The sequence below is a fragment of the Pteropus vampyrus genome, unplaced genomic scaffold (assembly GCF_000151845.1).
Source record: "Pteropus vampyrus isolate Shadow unplaced genomic scaffold, Pvam_2.0 Scaffold234, whole genome shotgun sequence".
Lineage (NCBI taxonomy): Eukaryota > Metazoa > Chordata > Mammalia > Chiroptera > Pteropodidae > Pteropus > Pteropus vampyrus.
Genome location: NW_011889015.1, coordinates 1,406,343 through 1,429,182, shown reverse-complemented (window position 1 = coordinate 1,429,182; position 22,840 = coordinate 1,406,343). Strand labels below are relative to the sequence as shown.

At 33.2% G+C, this 22,840-nt stretch overlaps 1 protein-coding gene across 1 annotated transcript in view; it reads left to right on the top strand.

Annotated features, from left to right (window-relative positions):
* HCN1 (hyperpolarization activated cyclic nucleotide gated potassium channel 1) overlaps positions 1-14,928 on the top strand; it is a gene marked incomplete at its 5' end in the record, with an annotated part of 344,119 nt that extends 329,191 nt beyond the window's left edge. Inside the window, 2 exons of the mRNA XM_011373887.2 lie at positions 10,639-10,803; positions 14,021-14,928. Coding sequence (XP_011372189.1) covers positions 10,639-10,803; positions 14,021-14,928 — 1,073 coding nt within the window. The remainder of the gene's footprint in view (positions 1-10,638; positions 10,804-14,020) is intronic.
* Positions 14,929-22,840: the final 7,912 nt, after the last annotated feature.

The window sequence follows — 22,840 nt, the reverse complement described above, 5'->3', positions numbered from 1 at the left end:
TTTTCAGCTGACCTTTCTAATGATTTCATAGATTACTGAGAAGTGGAAAATGAAAACTTAGTAGATTTATTTGCTTCATAAATATCAGGAGAATATTAGTTTTCTACTCACTTCAAGGTCTCTTTGTGGCTATTCATGTCCTAGACTTGAAGAATTCGTTGTAATGTCATATTTTCCTCCGAGGTGCTGGTTACAGAAAAACCATTTGTTGACTTAAATTCATACTATACCTTAATTTCCATTTTTTTGCCTCATTTTTCCAATTTCTCTTTAAAAAGGAAATCAATTTTAGATATAAATCTGGCAGCTACAAAAATTCACATTCAAAAATGCTTATTATTGACATTATTTAAGAACTTGTTAGAAATGCAGTCTCAGGCCCTGCTTCAGACAAACTAAATCCTAATCTGATTTTTAGCAAGGCACCTAGGTGATTCTTATGCATATTAAAGTATGGGAAACACTGCAGTAAAGAATCCAGTCTGAATCAGTTGATCATTAACTACATTAAATAAACTAAGGAAATATCTATTTAAATCTCTTTTTTAACATTCATGCATGTGTGTGTTCATGTATAAGAGAAAGAGAAAGTGAAAACCAAGGGAAAATTTTGGAGACAAATAACTTTTTTGCCTTAGTAGATTTATTTGCTTCATAAATATCTAGTAAATGTATTTTCTATTTAGATTATTATTTTTGCTGTTCTTCTTTTCACTTTGGGTAAGCATATTAAACAACAGGAAAATAAAGCTATCAAGATATGCCTCTAGAAAACACACTTGAGATACCTAAAAGCTGCAATTGTTTGATGAATCTTTTAAAAGCTGGCTGCTTTTTAACGGCATTTATAATTCAAGGTGTTTGATTAACTTTTAAAGAGTTGAGTGTTGATTTAAAATCAAAAGAAAAGATTTGTGGTGGTCTAGTGGATTTTAAAAGATAGACAGAAGCAAGGAAACTGTGGTCTTACCCTTCTTAGCTTCGATATTTTTATGTGATTCTGTTCTTGTCACATAACAGATCCCCTTTAATCTTCCATTTATCCCGAGAGCTAAGATGCAGCTAGTAATGATTGTTTCCTATCTACCTAAGAGATATGCTGAGAGTCACTGAGATAGTCCAGGAAGTATTTTAACTTGCCAAAGAGAAGTAATATAAATATATCGTAGATATCAGTTTATAAATAGTATTGTGTAAAGCTGATTTTATGCAGACGTTAGGCAGTTGAAGAAGTCATGATGGAATTTCAAGATGTAGATATCTGAAGGAAGAGGAAGGTGCGAGAGGCTAAGGAGTGGAAAATATAAACCTTAATGGAAACATCTACATATCCAACAATCTGAAACAGTCATGTCATAAACGTGTTTATAATTAACAACTAGATGAAAGATAAGACGAATGTAACTTCTGGTGGATATCGCCAATATATGGTTCTTTTAAAATAAAATTTATTGGGGTGACATTGGTTAATGAAATAATATAGGTTGCAAGTGTACAATTCCAGAACACATCTGTATATTGCATTTCATGTTCACCACCCAAAGTCAGATCTCCTTCTGTCACCATATATTTGACCCCCTTTACTCTTTTCTACCTTCCTACCTTTCCCTCTGGTAACCACTGTGCTATTGTCTGTGTCTGTGCATTTTTGTTTATTTATCTGTCTTGTTCATTTATATTCCACATATGAGTGAAATCATGTGGTTCTTGGCTTTTTCCGTGTGACCTATTTAGCTTAGCATGATACTCTCGAGATTTATCCATGTTGTCGCTAATGGCAGTATTTCATCTTTTCTTATGGCTGAATGGTACTCCATTGTTTATATGTACCACATCTTCTTTATCATCTACCCAAAGAACGAAATATGGCTATTTATAACGTTGTGTTCAAATGTTAGAACTTTGTTTTACGAAGAATATTTCCATTCCAGTATGTCATTCTGCTTTCCATTTATTGATTGATTCATTCATTCTTTATTTTTTGAACCAAGTGATATTATGTTACTAAACCTATGGTAAGTGCTAGACAATTCAAATGTGATTATTGCACTTTTCACTGAAGTCCTTATAGTTTAATATAGAGAAATATATAAACAAATAAGTCCAATAATGTTCCATAGGGGCTAAGATGCAAGATGATCAAAGTAGAGTGAAGGCACAAAGATAAATTTTCCCTGGGGTATTTTGGTAAAGATGTCTATGGGTTTGAACCCATCTTACCTGAGACAAGTCGAAGGAATTGGTATGGTTAGTTTATGAACAAATTGTTTTCGGGAAGGTGGAGGGTGTGGGAGATGATAGCTATATTTCGCAAATTTAGGGAATTATTTGATATATGAAGCATTACCTCTTCCTTGATTCTAGCAGGTAGAACCAAAATCACAAGGAAAATACAAAGAGAATAGAAGGAACATAGGGCTAAAAGGAAGGGAACTCATGTTTTAAGAGTTCCCATACTGTGCTAGGCTTGCACTGGGCACGTTATAGTCACTATTTCAGTTAATCTTCATTACAACTTTGCCAATGCATAACCTGTCTGAGGTGCCACTACTAGGTCAGTACTCAAAGCCCCAGGTGATCACCCTTATCCTACGTTTTAAGACAAATGAATTGACCAAACGTACATGGAGAAATAAGGTTTGTTTGGCCAGGCAATAACTTTAGGTGATCCAAATATTCATAAATAATAGGATGGGAGTAGTAGAGGACACTAATGACAGTGCAAGTTCAACTATATCTATGGGAATTGAAATAATCACTTATTTCTTTAGAAAAAAAGCAAAATTGGCACCGATTATTAAATCATCATGATCTATAATCTATGTATACATAATTATTTATAATATCTGCATTTGAAAATATGTTACATCCAATCTCTGTTTCAAAAACTTACAAAAAATGTAAAATATTTTAAAACATATCAAAAACTACAAAACTAACATCTATTTAATGTTTTATCCTTCTCTAAATTTCTTTAGATCCTTATTCAAATTCATTTGACACCTAAAGTGCTTCTACCAGCCAAGCTTGATATGCAAATTGATCGAAGCCAAATGTTACCATCTCCTATGCCATAAGAGATAGTATTTTACTAGTTCACTGGTATATATATGGAAAAATTACCAATATAAGTATAAAAAGAAATCAAAAAAGTGATATTTCTTTTTGAACATTATTATGCGACACTGGATTAGAAACCTAAATAATTTCCAGAAAATTAGTATTTCAAGACTCAACAGAGAAGTACTTTTATTTCATGATATCAGGTACAAATTTTCCCATAAAATCTAGAAACTTTGATTAAACATATCACCTTACAAATTTCTACCATAAATTCATGGTTAACTCTGTATTCCTGCAATGTCAAGCTCTGTTTTAGAGGTCAGGAAAATATTTTTGCGCTGCAAAATTTTTGAGGCTATTTGCCCTACTTTATCAAATGACTATTCAGATAGGTCACTGTAATGGCAGATGGACTGAAATGTTTATAATCAGGATTAACTAATGTCAGAAAAAATAGCATGGGGTGGTTGATATATCTCATACCCTAAGGATTATTAAAAGTATATAGTGTGGTATGCCAAATTTAATCTCTTGGAGCATACTTCTTATGATGTTGAAACTGGAAACAAATTTCTAATGTGCCTGTGATGGGACACATTACTATCATTTTCCTCTTGGGTAAATGAAATAACTTATCCTATAAAGAAAATAACTTATCTTGTAAAGAAAAACAGGAAAATAATATAAAATTAAAAATAATATGCCAAGTCCTCATTACTTTTGCACATCATTATAATTTAGAAGTTACCAGATGCAAGGATCTATTTCCAAGTAAATTTGCACAAAGAATCTTTTTTTTCTTTGCACAAAGCATCTTAAAGAAGTGATTACATCACTAAGAAATTTCTAGCTGAGTTCAGAGAGTACACAAACAAGAAGAAAGCAGAAATATTGAAACAACCAACAGGCAACAGGGCCTAGAAAATATGCCAGAAAACCCTTTTAAAAGCTTATAATCATAGTCTGTGCTCACTTCTTTGGGAGTTAAACTTTATGTCATTTTGTATTCTATTTTATTTTCCTTGTGAAGTCAATGTGAGCACCCAAAAGCAAGTTAATTTTCTACCTGGTGAGTAAGGACACATCTACATTAAACAGTACCTAACCTTCTAGATACTTTCTTCATTACAGACATTGCACAAAATCCTCAAAGATATGTTGTCTATCTCAAAGAAAGTATATAAAGCATTTGGTAGTTTTATTACAAATGAGAGATATCTAGCAGAAGAACCAATAATATATGACATAAAACTTAAGGGTAGAATTTAGTGTGATACTTGGGTTTGTCCACTATTAAAAATGATGTACTCATAAGCATTTTAAAATAATTTTCTCTGGGCTCAAGTATGCACTGTGAGGGATACAATAATGTTATTCTATACTCACTGTCTTTAAAATGCCTCAAACCAGCTAGGGTGACAAAGTTAATATTTAGGAAACAATTAGAAAATCTCATACAAGAAAATTAAAATAGTAATAAACTAATATATACATAATCTCTAAAGAACCTAAAGAGTAATATGAGATACAGATGACTAAATGTTTTTTCTCTTCATCCTTTACACACACACACACACACACACACACACACACACACACAGTAACTACACAAAAACTCACTCTAATATCTAACACAGGATTTTCCTTACTCAATAAGTAGATCTTCAAAATAACAATATCAAGAGAAAATTCACAGGGAAACACCTGTGAATTTTGAATTCAATTCATATTGAATCTGGAAATTCAGTTCTTGAAATTTAAGACTCTTTTATAATCAGAAGGTATATTTTTTCATTTCTAAGTTTTTGGCATTTCTTAATTCTATTATTCATGGGAAACAAAAACTATGGATTCTTTAAAGAAAGAAGGGACTATTTAAATTGTTCTTCACACTGACCATTGACTATTTGACTCTCATAAATATATATCTTCATTTGAAGAAATTATTGAAGTGATTCTAAGAGATAATGGCTTAAGAGTTTTGTATTAGTAATGAACACAGCCATTTTAACTTCTGAAGGGACCGTTAGTGTAAATCTATATTTCTCCCTTAGTTATTCCATAGGTGATTGAAACTCATTTTGTAATGTGTTGCTACTTGGTTCAGTATTTTAATTCAGCAAACATTAATCATCAACTAGATGCAATGAAGGCACTTAAGATATAAAGATCAATGAGATTTTAGACATAAAAAATTACTAAAGTCTGAAGTTATAAATTAAACGTTAAAACTTCAGAGATTTAATTGAATTTTACATTATACAGATAGATAAAGTAAGGTGCAGAGAATGTAAATATTTGTCCAAATTCTCACAACCAAGAGTAATCAGTTTGAGACTATAGGACAGGACTTCAATCCATCAAGTCAATTCTCTTTATATTACACCAAAATAGCCCAAGAAATTTGATGTATATAGTTGAATCGGTGGTTAACCATGATTGCTGCAGATAATCTTCAAAATAGCCTTCTATTTCATTAGTTGCAAGAAATTAGCCAAATTGATGTATCAGTTTTGATTCCAAAAATCACAAAAAGTAAAGAAATATATTACATACAATACAATTTAATAATTTAAATAAAATTTAATAAAGAAGTAAGATTTGTTGAGCAATAACATCTCTGAAGTTTTGTATAAGAAATATATGAATATAAGCAATATAAGAAAACTTTAGGGTAAGATCTCCTAACACATATACTAATTTTTTATATAAGCCTAAAATATTATTTAAAAAGCATCCTCTAGGAAAATTTCTTTTCTTACCAATAGCAATATTTAATTGATCAATTAGTAATGGGGACCTATACCATGTAATATATGCACATCTACTCCATTTAGCTACATATATTGTATATCCATTATATGAGGACTGCAGATAGAGAAGCCAGAAAATCATTTGCAGAGAATGATTTAGATAAAATATGAATAAACTTATATTTATGCTAAAATAAAACTATTTTACCATGTCTCTAAAATAACTACAAATACCGATAGCTATTTTTTCTAACATTTAAATTTATTTTTTAAAATACAAAAGTAACATAAATATATACTTGTGGTAAAGTGTCCAAATAATTTTTAAGCATCTAGAAAAGGAAATTAAAGTCCTTTTCTTAATGAAGATGATCCTCAGCACATGTCTTTATCTCCTCCCTTTGCAAAGATCAAATTAAAAGCAGAAAAGGAATAAAATGTAAACCCAGACCACGGAGATCTGATGCATGAGCGTGTATTTGGAAACAGTCAGATGAGACGCTGTGACACATTTCTAGAAGACAGAAAATAGATATAAGAGTGGAGTGTCAGATAATATTGGTTTCCTGGCCAGCAACCATTGCCCTTTCTTCCTTGTTAATAGAATTTGGATTTTATGTGGCCAGCAACAAATACAATCCTAGTGATTAAAGTAATATTTACCTAATTCAATCACTAATAAAAGTTATCTTACTCCGGTTTACCAAATATTCCTTTTTAAATCCTCCCTCATAGCTAAAGGTGGTCACGTAATACAGTTCTGATCAGTGAGGAGTTAGAGAGAGTAAGTTATGGAACTTCATTGTAAGTTTTGCCTTCATATAATAAAAAGAAGTAAATATGGAAAGTTCTCTCTCTTTGGATGCTGTTGAGTGAGGATATAGATATAATGCTTGTAGTTATTGCTGTCAATTTGTGATCATGAGAGGAGGCCAAGCAAAACAAAGTCATGCTAGCACAGTGCCATGTCGCCACTGCTAAACCAACACTGACCCTGCCTGCCCCCAGACTTTTGCTTTGTAATATAATTAAATTATTGTATTAGATATGCCAGTGTTATTCAAGCGTTCTGTAACATGCAGTTAAAAAAACTTTTAGAAATGAAGGATATGGTGATGGTTTCATGGGTGCATGTCTTTGTCCAAACTCATCAACTTGTATACATTAAATATGTGCAGTTTTTTATATGCCAGTTATACCTCAATAAAGCTGGAATAAAAATTTTTTTAAAAAGCTGGAGGGACATAAATTGTATTTCAAGTTTCATCGAGGAGAATAGCAGTGGTGTTATGGACTAAATGTGATGCCCTTAAATTTGTTATTTTGAATCCCCAACCCCCAATGTGATGGTGTTTGGAAATGGTGCCTTTGGGAAGTAATTAGAGTTTAATGAAGTCATGAGGATTGGCCCTTTATGAGGGATTAGTGATCATATGAAGAAAGGAAGAAACGGGAGCTCTCTCCCATGTGGAGGTGCAGTGAGAAGACGGCCCTCTGCACGCCAGGAAGAAAGCTCTCACCAGAACCCCATGTCACCCTGATTTTGGCCCTCTAGTCTCCAGAACTGCGAGCAAATAAATTTCTGTTAAGCCAAAAATTGGAATATACGGAAGATTGTGGCTAAAGAGAGAGTAGATCTCCTGGCAGATCCCTAGAGAAGCTGCTAGCTAAGAGACAGCATGACCATGGAGGACCAAATGAGAAGTGAGGGGGGAAGTGGTGACTTACCACAGGTCTGCATATGGTGCAATGGACCCCAGTCCCTTAATCCACACTGCAGAACAGCCTGTAGTCAGGCATTCATTCCACTGGGCAGGAAAAGTCAGTGGTTCTTCCACAAATCAATTAAACAAGGCAGAGTACTAGAATGATTCAGGGAGATAGTGGTTGTGGTAACTGTGAACTAAATAAAACCCTTCTCATTCTGGCATTTAGGAAAATATGAGGACAAACTTCCCACCCATTCACCCTAAAAAGAAACTCCAGATCAATACATTTGATGTCAACCTGAAGAAATCATGCAACATACAAAGGAAAGATCTAGACACAGAGACAAAAATAATGATTCCAGAGTAAAGAGAAATAATTCAGAAAACAAAATAAATTAAAATATAAAATACAATAGAGATAAAATATAAAAACTAGAGCTCTTTTGTTTTCATTTATTTTTATTGCAATAAATTTTACATATATAATTCACCCACTTATAGTGTACAATTCAGGTTTTTAGTAAATTTGCCAAATTATGAAACCATCACTATATATCAGGTTTAGAACATTATCATCACCCCAGTAAGATTCCTTGTGTGCATTTACTGTTACTCTCCTTTCCCACCCACTGTCCCAAGCAACTACTAATCTGTTATCAGTCTCTGTATATTTGTCTTTCCTAAATTTTTATGTAAATGGAATCATATAATATGTAGACTCTCATATCTTGCTTCCGTCACTTATGTTTGTGAAATAAACTGAGAAATAGCCATGTCGCATCATATATCCATCATTCAAAACCAAAACTCAACACCTATCAGGAGACAGAGGATATTACATTCACAACAAAAGAAAAAAATATAATGAGAAAAAGCAACAAACATAGGAAAATGGAAAGCATTTAGAAGTTTAAAATATAAGTGCCAAAATAAAAATATATTTGAAAGAATGGAGGGTAAAGTTGAGGAAATCTATAATAATAATCACTATGAGTAAGTTTATTTCTATTCCTTCATATTTTTTTCTATTCTGTGCACTTAGCTATTAATTTTTAAATAACATTTTTGAATGTTATACATGTCGACAAACAAAATAATTTATATAGAAGAAAGTTGAAAAAAGAAAAAGATGTACAGAACAACTGCATAAAAGAATATTTTTCATCCAGAGAACAATGTTTTGTTGTGCCATCTTATTTCATTGCCATCTTATTTATTTATATGTCATTATTTTGTGATCATTTTTATCATATTATAATTATAGTCTTGTGTCCTGCTGTTCTGACTTAAACTTTCATGACATTTCTACTGTTATCACATAAACTTTAAAAGCTTTGCTTTTAATAACTTCCACATAATTGCCTATGAATCTTGATTTGTTAAACATTTAAGACATTTCCATATTTTCATATGCATGTATAAATTTATAATGTATATTGCCATAAACAACATAACTCTAGTTACAGACTATTTCCTTTGGTTAGATTTCCAGGTGAAATTCTTAGGTTGAAGAGTATGGATACTTTTTAAGACCTTTCTTTCATATTATTGGTTTATTTTCCATAAGGTTTATAACCATTCTTTAGACACTTGTAATATGCAGATTTTTAAGGAACACTAAGCAGTAAAACATTTTTCATCAGCTTGTTTATCACAATGTGGCAATCATAAATTTTATAACATGGCATTAGTACTGTAATGACACAGGAATTTAATTTGAGAGTAGTGTTGAAAATACTTTCTTTTATTATATCATTTAGATTAGAGTAACCAGCAAATTCTATGGTATGATAATATGCTTTATGATTAAATATTGACCAAAATAGATTCCTCTTCCTACACACACCAAATGCTCACACACATACACACACACAGGAACATGCACACAAACATGAACGCTTCACAATATTATTTATTACATTTGCAACATGTTTATGAGCATGCACAACATAGTTAGGTGGCATTCCCTAAAATCCTCTGTCTTCCCAGATCGGTTCAGTTGTGCTTCTTTACTAGTTCCATAATGCCCGCATTCTATATTATTGTTCTTTCCAGATTGCATTTAAATTAATTCTTAATTAAGACAAACTCTTTTTCTTTTTACCATCAGCATATAAGTAATAAAGTAGATACTATGTTTGATTCATATTTCCAACCCTAATGTCACATACATAGCACCTGCTACATAATTTATTCCTGATGTTTTTCAATGTGAACTTAACTTCTTTAAATAAGTTCAGAGGAGTGTGAATTTAGTCTCATTGCAATAATTATTTTTCTGTATTTCCTCCTGTTAGGAGACTGTGCATTTCAGAAATAATTCTGCCATTCCTTTATTTAAATTGGTTATTCTGAAGCTAAACTTTTAAATTGTTTCTAATTTAAAAAAAAAAAGATCAAGGAGTTTAATTAATAAATGTTGGATAATGAAAGAAAAGTTATTGCTTTTATCGTTTATTTTGAGAGCACATAAGGAAATCCAATTTTGCAAATATTTGCTTACCGTATATGAGAATCTAAATTTCAATGAAGGATTCTCCTTTGAAATGATTTAAATAGAAAGTCTCTGTGTGCAACTGGAATAAAAAAATTATATTGATCTTATTGGGACTATATGAACTACATAAGGCATGCCTGTAATGCATTCAGCTGATCTGGTTTGGCTTGATCATAGAACTTTCTAAGCCAATGTTTGGGTTCACTTTGATTTCTGTCTATATGGTACCATCTGCTTTCTGCCTTCCAGAATTCACAAAAACTTCTGTCTGAGCTTAGTCCCTTTCTGTCTTCAACTCCATTGTGGATTTATTCTTCTCTTTTCTGAATCTTTTATATTATTCCGTGGTGGTTGGAATGGGAGCCGGAGAATAGATAAATCTATTTAAGCCTTCCCTTTCAAGAAAAAGCCTCCATTTTTTTTTAAAAGGAAGATTTCAAGATTGAGTATTGGCAATTGGATACTTTTAATTGTCAGAAGGAATTTCCTGATAAAATAGAAAATGCTGCTAACTATTGGTTTCTCATACTGTGAGACTTTTTTTGTTTTTAATTGTTGGAGGCCTTAATGGCCTTTAAAAGAAAATTACCAAAGAAATCTTTCCTTCTTGTTTTAGAGATTTGCCTGCTGACCAAGGGACGCCGCACTGCCAGTGTTCGAGCTGATACGTATTGTCGTCTTTATTCACTTTCTGTGGACAATTTCAATGAGGTCCTGGAGGAATACCCAATGATGAGAAGAGCCTTTGAGACGGTTGCCATCGACCGGCTAGATCGGATAGGTACTCTCTTTAGTTTTCTATCTTTATGCATAATTTAGTTTCAATCTAGTGGACTGACACATATTTGCAATCATCAGTCCCAAATGCTAGTTCATAGATTGCTTGTTAATTAGCATAGAAATAGCAATTAGCTGTAGCCCTATTTCTAGAAAGATCTTTCTCTTCTAAGTGTTCTAGATTTATTTATTCATCTCTGTTTTTACTAGCTATGCAATCTGATTTCCCCAGTGATGCCAATACAATTTGAATCTTCAGGTAAAAAGCAATGATAGAAATTCTAGATATCATTACTATAGAACTAAAAATACTAATGTATGAGTCTACATTACAAACCAAATTTTATCACACGGATTTCTTTTTAAGGATCAACATTACATTTTATCCTTATATTAAAAATTGAAAACTTGTGTTATGTAACTGTCTCAGTAAAAACTTCTTGAAATGTTTGTAATGCAGACTCAAGCAGAAAAAGCCTTGCTAGAAATGCCCTACATAGATGCTTTACTTTGCAAACATCAGTTAAATTTAGTCTTCTCTACTCCCAAATAAAAATATATAAATTAGGCCTTATTAGTTACACTAGTTAAGAGATTTGAATAATTGCCATAGTAAAGTTAGATTAGATTGGCTTGCAGTTAACTTCCCAAGATATGCTGGAACATTCTGATGTCAGAAGGTGGGGTGCATCCATTTTCCACTTCCAGATTCTCCTCCCCCACCCTACTCTGCTCGCCTCCTTTCCCTGATTGACTCTACTAACCTTCACATCTCAGTTTAGACATCACTTTCCTGTAGAAACCTTCTGTGACCTCCCACACCCTAATAGGCTGAGTACCCTGGCTGTGTTCTCCAGTACCAGGGGAAGTTCCTCCATCGCAACACTGCTTTTATCATTGTAATTGTGCTAGAGATGCTAAGCTTTGTAAATGTAGAGATCATGTCTAATTCACTGTTAACATTCACAGTACCTAGAGCACAGTGAGTACTACTGAAGAGAGGTAGAGAGGGACTAAGGAATCAATGGACTCAAAGGAGATGGGGTTGGGATCACTTGAAAGTAAACAAAGAGGTATTTCAACTGCTTCACTCTTAATTAAAGGTAAGGACTTGTGATTGTTAGGTCAGCGTTTCTTGTGCACTTCGCATATTTCTTTCCCTGTGTATTTGGAGGACCACAGACTACATAAGGATTTGAAATTATGTTAGGAAAAGTAAAGGTAGTATTTGGACATTGACATTAGGCATAACACATACATTGGAAATGCATATTGACAACTCGGAGATTTAACAGAACATAGTGTCCTGAGAGACGCTGCTCATAAAAGAAGTGAGTGTTCCTGAAGGCATTTTCACTTAATTTGAAAATAAGTTCTTTCTTTATGGTGTGTGAGTGAGTGTTCATGGTAGAGCTAGAGACTAATTTCTAGCATATGAGTAATTTCCTAAACCAGTTCAACGTCTTTATAGAAAGCATTAGAATCAGGATACTTCCATAGAAGATACCTGTTTATCTGATACAGTTTCACTCTGATCGAATTTATTGCAGTTAATTTTTTATAAGAAAGTTTGATGGAATGGTTTGTAATCAATAATATGGGAAATGAAATTACTAGTAAGCACTAAACATTGCATTTTTTATCCTTATAAAATTCTAACAGTGCATTAAAAGTTATAGTATTTTTCCACAAAGTCATAGATACTTAGATTATGAAGTGCTATGATCACATGATCATAAAGAAATATTATCCTTCTCAGTTTTGTGGCCATTGCTTAAAAATATATACTATAGTTAGTTAAGGGAATATTCTAAATAAGCATTTATATTTATTACTAATCTAAAAGTGTTTGTTCTTTGGGAAATTAGGACAATTTTTCCTGGAGAGTGGTAACCATTTATTCTGGCAGTCATTTTTAAATGATTGCACCCTGAAACTAATAGTATATTGTATGTCAATTACATATCAATTTTTTAAAAAAAATTAAATTAAAATATTAAAAATGATTGCTTTTCCCAATATCAAGTAAATTATAACATATATTTTCATTCAAAAATATATCTTGTCACTTTAGATGTTGTACTTTATTTAGTGTTGTGGCAAATTGATTCACACTTAGTTATCATATTCACCTGGGTATTTTATCAATAATATCATTGAAAGTCACTGATTTTCCACTCTTTCACCAATTTACTATTTATTCTAATAGTTATTCTGCCAGAAATGCCTGCTAATTGCAAACCACTTCAAAGACAATGGCAGGAAGGAGAGGTAATGGTTGTTGAGGTTCCAGAGTGAGCTGAGAGCCTGCTATGCACTAGATCCCTTGATCCTCACAACTTTTCAGAAGAGGAAAGATTATAACATAGTTCTCAATCTGGCTGCACATAAGAATCCCCTGGGGAAACTTGCTGTTAAAGTAACATGTCTGCTTGTAGGGGATGGAAATTAGTATGTTTTAAAGCTCCAAAGATGGGAAAAATATGCAGGCAGGGTAGAGAATCACTGGCATAGGGCACTGGTCAAAAGCAAAGGCCTTTGCTTCTGAAACTTGCACGAGAATAGCCTGGGGAGTCTTAATAAAATGCAGCATCTAGTTCAGCAAGTAGATGAGGCCAAGAGACTGCATTTCTAGCAAGCATTCACATGATACAGATGTAGCTGGTTCGTTGTCTATAATATATCTATGATCAGATTTACTGTTTTCCCTTTCCAGCCCTGTTACTTATGAACCCTGTTTTCTTGGGCATTGTTCTCAACCTTGCTATGTCCCAGTCTCCTTTCTGGTAAATAAAACATATCTACCTGCAGCTTTTTGTAGAGTGCCTGTCACATAGTAAGTGTTTCATTTTCCTTTCTTGAAAAAGCAGTTTTCAACTTAAATTTTGATTCCAGGCCCATCCTGATCCAAATGTCCTTTCTTCTCCCAGTCTTCAAAGTAGCCCTCATGTCAAATATCTCCATTTCTTTTGTAAGATGGCTTTTGCCATGTTACAGACATTTCAACTGGACTTGCATAGAAGGTAAGGTTTTCCAGAATGATGCAGGAAGCCTGAAGGGCAGGAGCCACATTTCTGTTTGGTGTCTGCAGGTGAGTACTTGGCTTTTCAACCTCCTCTATGGAACTCAGACAAACTTTTGTTTTCAGGAGCCACTCTCACTTGGAGTTGCCATCGGTCATTTGTAGGCTTTCTAAGTGCTTATTTTTCTTTCACTGACAGGAAAGAAAAATTCAATTCTTCTGCAAAAGTTCCAGAAGGATCTTAACACTGGTGTTTTCAACAACCAGGAGAACGAGATCCTGAAGCAGATTGTGAAACACGACAGGGAGATGGTGCAAGCAATCGCTCCAATCAATTATCCACAGATGACAGCCCTGAATTCCACATCTTCAGCTACTACGCCGACCTCCCGCATGAGGACACAATCACCGCCGGTGTACACAGCAACCAGTCTGTCTCATAGCAACCTGCATTCCCCCAGTCCCAGCACACAGACGCCCCAACCGTCAGCCATCCTCTCACCCTGCTCTTATACCACTGCGGTCTGCAGCCCTCCTGTACAGAGCCCACTGGCCACTCGAACTTTCCACTATGCCTCTCCCACTACTTCCCAGTTGTCACTCATGCAGCAGCAGCAGCAGCAGCAGCAGCAGCAGCAGCAGCAGCAGCAATTACAGCAGTCCCAGCCACCGCAGACCCAGCAGCAGCCCCAACAGCCACAGACACCCAGCAGCTCCACGCCGAAAAACGAAGTGCACAAGAGCACTCAGGCTCTGCATAACACCAGCCTGACCCGAGAAGTCAGGCCCCTCTCAGCCTCGCAGCCCTCGCTGCCTCATGAGGTTTCCACCTTGATTTCCAGACCTCATCCCACTGTGGGCGAGTCCCTGGCCTCCATCCCTCAACCCGTGACAGCTGCTCACGGCACAGGCCTTCAGGCAGGGAGCAGGGGCACTGTCCCCCAGAGAGTCACCCTGTTCCGACAGATGTCATCAGGAGCCATCCCCCCCAACCGTGGAGTCCCTCCTGCACCTCCTCCACCAGCAGCTGCTCTTCAGAGAGAGTCTTCCTCAGTCTTAAATACAGACCCAGATGCAGAAAAGCCACGATTTGCTTCAAATTTATGATCCCTGCTGATTGTCAAAGCAGAAAGACTCAAATGAACTGAGAATATTCTCAGATCTTATTTTATTCTATCTCCCGGTACATCCCTATAGCCTACTATGAAGAGATATTTTAGACAGCTCTGGTCTACATCCAAAATGTAAAAAAGAAATAAATAAATATATATATATATATACATATGCTATTAAATATATATCTAAAGTTCAAAAGACTTGTTTAGCATTCAGTGTTATATGTCTTCCTTTCTTTAAATCATTAAAAGATTTAAAATGTTGTTGTATTATTTATTTTTAACCTACTTTTCCTTAATTCTTTTGATATATGTATTTCTCTATTTTATGAAGAGTTCTTGGATTCAATGGAAACAAAACTCATTTTAAAAAGGCAACTCAAGCGAGCTACTGAATAGCACCAATCAAAACTTCTTTCATTAGCTGTGTCGATGCATCTAAATTTTTAATCATTAATTATGGAAGATTAAATAGCAAATCCCATTTTGTAGATCTAAATTGTATTTTGGTGCTTTCGATTTTGAATTAGGTTAAAGAATAAACTATATGCTTGGCCACAGTAGGAAACTAGCATTGCCACTGTTATGAATATCTCTAACCTTAAACATATTCATTGATCTTTCAGAAAGTGAGGGGATATTTCTCTTCATGTGTTATTAGACTTTTACCGAGACTCAATCAATGTTAGTTGTAAATAACTTTTTCAACCCAAATAAAAATATCTATTCTGTGCTATATGAAGGTAAAATCATTGTTTAAGAATTTAGTTTGATTGCTTCACTTCAAAACTTAGAATTTTAAATTTTACAAAACTTAATTGTGACACTTATTCAACTGTAATGCAGTGGCTTGAAACCTACAATGTTATTTTAACCTGCAATGTTTTATGCAAAATTGTATGCTCGATTCTACAAATTGCTTGTATTACACCAAAAACCATTACTTTTCTTCCTTCTTGCCATAATCAAGCATCTGAAAATAGTCCCTGCATGCTTTTTGGGAAAAAGAAATAGATTCAAAGCAGTCATTGTAGGGAAAGGCTTAAAATATTTCTCATTTCTAGAAAAGTATAATCATTCATTCATTGCCTATCTTAAAATTCCTATAAGGCTGACTTGGATCTCTGACTTAAGTCTAGAAGTGAGGTTTTCACTTTCATTTAATGTTATTACTATTATTGTTTTTTTTATTATTATTATTATTATTAATTTAAATAATGATTTGTAAACCACAGCTTGATTTGAAGTTGCCGGTGTGTTCTGTCTTCACTGTAGTTGGTAGTTTACAGTGGTGTTAATTTAAAGAAATAAATACACTATAGCATCATGTCTGTTTGGGACACACACTTTGCTCTGTGTATGTTTTAACCAAATGGTTAGTAAAACTTAAGGCATGTGGTGACTAACATAGCCCTTAGATAGGAGGTATGTTATTTTAAAAGAGCTGAAAAAAGTATAGACCTGGCGACAGAAGCAGGGGTCAAACTGAATGTCTGTGAGCATTGTTTGTTTGTTTATTTGTCTGTTTCCTTAACTCTTTCCATGATCTGTGAGCTTCTTCTTCTTCTTAAAGGAGTCCCTTAGCAATCATTTGTGCCTAATGCATCCCACGAATGTGGTGGATGACTGGAACACAATTGGAAGATTCCCAATAACTGACTTCTGTAAATAATCCAAGTTAAGACAATGACCTAAAGTGGAAGTCTGCAGTATTGTTGACACTGGTGATACGTCTGAGAGAACTTACCAGAGATCACACATTAAATGGGGAGGGCCTCCAGATAGACTTGAAGACAGAATACAAAAACAAAAGTAAAAACTCTAACATGGATCCATGCTGCCTGTTATGCCTTTTATGGAAAAATATAATACCAAAATGAGCTGTTCTGTTTAATTTCTAACAGATTGCAGATTGTGTGGAGGCGATCAACAATGCTAGTCAACGTAATGTTATTGTTAACATGCTGGTGACATGGATGGCATGTCAGGAATGGTGTGAGAAAGGGATTGTTTAGTCTACCTAGAACCTATGGGAAAGCTGCAAGACCATTTACATTTCAGTACAAAACTCATTTATTTTATTAAAAGATTGAGAATTAACTTCAATTCATTAAGATCATGTGTTAGCCCTTTAAATTATTAAAAGTTTACATTTGATAGGACTAATGGGTTTGGTAGTGAAATATTTTTATATATATAATATATAAATTTTTGGTTTTTTATTTTGAACACCATTGGGAAACATAAACAGAATTGAATTGCATGGTCTTTCAGTGCAACCATAAAATTTTTATTCACTTTGTAATAAAATGGACAAAAAGCTAAGGTTTATATGTTAAACTAATAAAATGGTACAGGGTAAGTTAATACATATATATGTGTGAATACATATACTTAGGTTAAGAAAAAATTGACTCACATTCCTGTAATATGAAAGTCAATTGCTAGTTGAAAAGCGACCTCTTTTCTCTGTACATAGTTAAGCCCATGAGTATGGAGTTTTAATCTGTACAGAAAGAAATGTATTATTGAAAAGGTTGGTCTTCCTGCTGCTGGGAAAATAGTTGGATAGCTGATTCTTAAAACTGTATGTTCAGGGACAAGTTAGAGTATTTCTTTTGTCTTTGCTCAAAGCCATACATATATAAATATTTGAAGATTATTAATAAATTCAACAAAAAATAAACTAAAATCATGAATACTTTATTTTATCAATTTAATCAAACATTTTGTTTTATTAATGAGTACAAATTTGCTTTTGTCTTTCTATCTTTACATCATAAGATTTCCAAGAGGGCTTATACTTGATAATTGTTATAAAATTAATTATAGAGATTCTGTAACTGTAGAAAGGATTTTAAATAGAATATGGGTTCCCCAGCAATTCCTGTGTTTTCCCTCTTCTATCTAGTACAAATTTAGAGGTTTCTAATTCTTTGCTCTGTAATTCCTTAGCATATGGGTTTTCCAGTTTCAAAACACAGATATTTCTGTGTTATTGTTGGATATGAGGATGAGATATAATTGCCCTGTGATTTACATACACAAACCTATTTTATGATAGCCCTGGGTCTTATAAAGACTTTATGTAGGGGTAGAACTTCCCTATACAAGTGGATTTTGAATCAGACCTAAGAGCCTACGATAATTTATTACAATGAGTGAAAGATTCTTGAAAACTGTAAGATAAATGGCATGAAGGACAATAGATTTTATTTATCAAATAAGTAGCCTGTCTCCAGGTCTCAGTGACCACTCCGTAAGTGAATGATTCCCTGGTGGATGCTGCTCCACTTTAAAAAGGTGGTTATTTTGCCATTTACAAACTTAAATGAGTATAACATCTGCAGGACGCTCTAAAGTAAACGGTCAGGTTACTAGAACAGATCCTAAAGGACTTGGGTGATTTAAACAAAATAACATGTTTTGAATTTTAGATGTATTATTTCAAACCCTGAATTACTTACACTTCAAAATATAAACAATCTCTATTATCTTTCAGGCTTATTTTTAAAGTCTCCATGCCTTCTTTTTCAACTTAAATACATGCATTTGTTAATTTTACTATGCTACTTTATTTCGGTGGACCTCAATTTTATTACGTGTAACATTAAGCTGTTTGAAGATTTCTCTCCTTTATACCTCTAGCCTTCTAGAATATATGCCATAAAACACATGCGATTATTTTGTTCATATGTGCAACACCTAGCAAAGCTTCTTCTCATGCTCTGCATATTTGAAAAATTACTTATACTCTTCAATATGAAAGAAATATGGTCCTTATAGAAAAATTGGATGCTCAGCATCAATAACTATTTTGAGTCCTAAAAGAAATGGGCAAAAATTTAAGCGTGACTGGCTACATGCACTGAATTATTAGCTCAAATCTATAACTCCATTCAATATGTCCTTTTTTCCAGGAAAATAGAATGGAACAAAGAAAATTTGCTATTGTAGTCGGGGTTAAGTATACTTGCTACTGATGACTTAAGCAATTTTTTAATGGCATTTATGTTTTATAAACTGGCCAACAATGAATTCAATCAGGACAAGAATTTCTGCTTTTAAAACAACTAAAGAGAGTATAAGTTACCTTGCCTAAATGCATTAAGGATGTAGGAGTACACGGCCAGAGGACCCATATTCCCCCTCCTACCAGTTTAGAGTTTTTGACCAAAGGCCACATTCTTTCCTTCTCCCAGAGCAATTGACATTTCCATTAATATTTGTCATTTTGTTCTTCTTCATTTCCTTCAGAGTTTTAGGGTATGAAAAGCATGAGTTTCTCCAGTTAGAGAAAAATTCATGGCATATTCACAAATCTGTTGCCAGAAAAAGTAAATTTTATTATAATCGTTTAGAAGACAATAATAGTGTTTTTGTAATACTTGATTGCTTTTCAGTTTTGACTACTCTCTCAATTCACTTCTGAATTACTCAAAGTATGATATTCTGATATCTAACAGAAAGAAGTATTTCATATGAGGACAATTAGTATTTAATACATAAAAGGCTTGCATTATATAGCATACAGTCTCCATACATCTTTATAACAAGAATCAAATACATGTTTGTATCAAATACAAGCCAACTACATTGGCTTGTAAACAAAATGGAGATTCAAGAGTTAGTTCTCTCAATAATTACATTAAAATATTAAACTCATATCTCAAGACACTTGCATAAATCAAAATATGTGTGACCACCCAATTTAGAAAAACATATAGGACCTGTAGCAAGTTGAATTGTGTATTCTTAACTGTGGTTTAGCTCTACTTGGTAACAGCTAATCCCATTGGGAGTCAGCCAAAACTCATTTGAAGCTCTATTTTCTTAATACAATAAATGATCTAGTTTGGCATCACTGTTTGCAATCAAAGAAATGTGGCTATTTTTATGTGTGGCTTATAAATGCTCTCTGAAAGCCTTCTAGACATGTTCCAAGAGCTTTTAGATATGTACAGCTTCTATATTCACATTCTCAAGATTCAAAAAATCTGAGATCTTTACATATAAAGATCTAATAATTGTATAGCTTAATACCTAACCTAGGTGTTTTTGTTTTTGTTTTTAACTCTCACAGAAAGACAATGTTTAAATTAATTGATTTGGGCTTGCTTTTCATATTTTTGTTTTAAAGATAATTATTTACTTTACATATGACATTCTATATTTCTGTGAATAAATGGTATTTACTTTTAATTTCTGCACAATTGAAACTCTCAGATAATAGCTTCTTAAATTGGTAGCTCTAATAAAAGTTTAGTATTTCACAAGCTGGTTTATTATTAGCCTTCACATGAACCATGTAAGCAGAAATCTACTACATGATTTTCTTAATTGCTCCAAGATATGAAGTTGGCAAATTTTGAGACTTTAGCTAGCTTGTTAAAACAATTTCTCAGATAAATCAATTACAAACATATGCCAGAGTTTTACTTCAAACTTATTAGAGAGCTCTGAGTAAGCCAATTCAAAGATTCCTTCTAGTTAGAACTATTTTGTATTTTTAGAAAATTATCTTTATAGATTATTAATCTGTTTATAAATCTGAGTATTAGTTGAGTGAGGAAATAATTCCAGTAAAGATCTTAATTTCTTGAAATTCTGTCAAAAAATTGCTCATGTGTTTTACCATGAATGTTAACTACTTCCCAGAGGACAGTAAAATATGTCTCAGGAATAATTCTGGCTCTAAGTAGGTTTGAGAATACATTTTTCTTTTAAGCTGTAACATATATTATATGTGAGTAGAAGGTAAACTTTCCTGAACACATTTTTAAGTGGCTTCAACAGTTATATCAACCTATGGAATTAGTTTATGCCTGCAAAATGTTAAGTATCTGTGATAGCCCATCTAGAGTAATTCCTGCCCATTATCTCAGCACATATTTCTCAAAACTTGTTTCTTTGATAACAAAAAAATTTTTCTTGCAAGAAAAGCTGCGACATTTCTAAATGTGCTATATTCCCCCAAATTATGAAATATTTAACAAGCTCATGTTATATAAGGAGACCATGGCTTTGGAAATTTTGAAAAGTGGCTTTATTCATTTATCTTATACCTGAGGCCAAAAAACATCAGAGAGATTAACCACCAGCCCAAAACAAGGACACCACATCTCAGTTCTTAAAGCATCTTAATCTAATCTTTTATACATAAACACAATTCAAAACTTCTACCTTTCTACCTTACCAGGAATTGTTTTAGGATCTGCAGAAGCTACAAGTCCTTAAATTCACAAGGAAACAAAATTTGCTGACAATATACATTAGAAAAATAATTCAAGTACAGTGCATGTAAAGAGGAAAAATGACATTAAAGGAGATCAAATACATACCAGCAGAGAACTTTAAATATTCATTTTGATAACGGAGTGTCACAGTATTAGTTCTGAAGAGCAAAAGGAAATATGACATTGAAGAGTTTATGAAGATTAACTTTTAGAATATGTGACAAGGAATTAGGTTTATTATGGAGAGGCTGATTTTTGTCATCACTTAGTACCACATTCTCTCTTTTTATTTTTCTTCTAGAATAATTTCATAACTTCCTCAGTCTCTCTGAAGATGTTTCTTATGAACCTTTCTTAACAATGTACTTAATAATCTTGTTGGCTATGACAAATCCTATCAAATAATCCCATACTTTTGTTTATGATGGAGCTAAAACTGTGTGCAGTAAACAAAGATATACATTCCAAAAGAAGCCAGAAAATCTTCATAAATAACAAATTAAAAATGTGCTGGCATTAGTTAGTGTATAACGTCAATGGAAGTCCTAAGGTAAACTGAGAAGCCATAGGTTATAAAAGCTCAGTTTCAACATATTTGAAATATAAGAGATATTGGGAAAGAAGAAAGTTTTTAAAAAACATCAAGAGACTTTTTTACACCTACATTTTTAGAGCTATCTCACTTTTCTTGTCTATAAGATATTAACAAAACATTAATATAAATCCCGGGCACTTCGCTTCAACAAGGATGTAGATTGAACTATGGCTGTGAAAAGGCCTGAAAATGGAGTCTATTTAGAAATAAGAAACAACCAAAAAGCAACTTTTCAAATGAAAAAGAAGCAGATCTCTAGTGGGGAATCTCAAGTGCAGGACACATGGGTTTCGCTACCACTAAAGCACACTCAAAAGGGAAAAGTTGCTAAAGTTTCCAGAACTTAAACTTAAGAAATCAGCTATCACTATGTATACTCACACTATATATACTCTACATACCATCAGAGATACACATCTTCTCATGTACTTACAATATCAGAATTCTTCATGTCAAAAGTTCCAATCCAGCAGATACCAATTCCTAGAGACTGTGGGTTAGTATGGGGAAAAGGACACTTAAAATTTTTTTTTCTAATATCATTGTGTACTAGTATTATACATTATTTTGATTATTTTATTATAAATACTTTTTTTGCTAGGTTTCATTTATATTATGCATAAGACATTATATGTATTCATTTATTTTTAAAAATGTTATTCTGTCAATGACTATCATTTCAGGAGAGTAATGGGACTGTTATAAAATATTAGTTATAAAAAAAGGGTATTGAAAAGTTTAAGAACCATTGTCCTAAATGCTGATGTGTACAGACATTTGTATTGCACTCTCTGTCATTGCCTTCCTGCTGAACAGATATTCTAATTTTTATATGATGGTACATTTTATAATAGAAAGTAAGTATTTGGAGTTAGGAAGAATAAAAGTGCATAGGAAGAGGTAAGGAAAAAATTATCAAATTAATTTGAAACTAGTAAATTGAACTCTATGTCCCATAGGCTTCCTATCAACTGCTTTATAAAATTTGAAATGCAGAACAGTATAATTAAAAACAAATTAAGAATAGAAGAAAGATGGGCCTTATTTTGCAATAATTAATTAATTAATTAAAC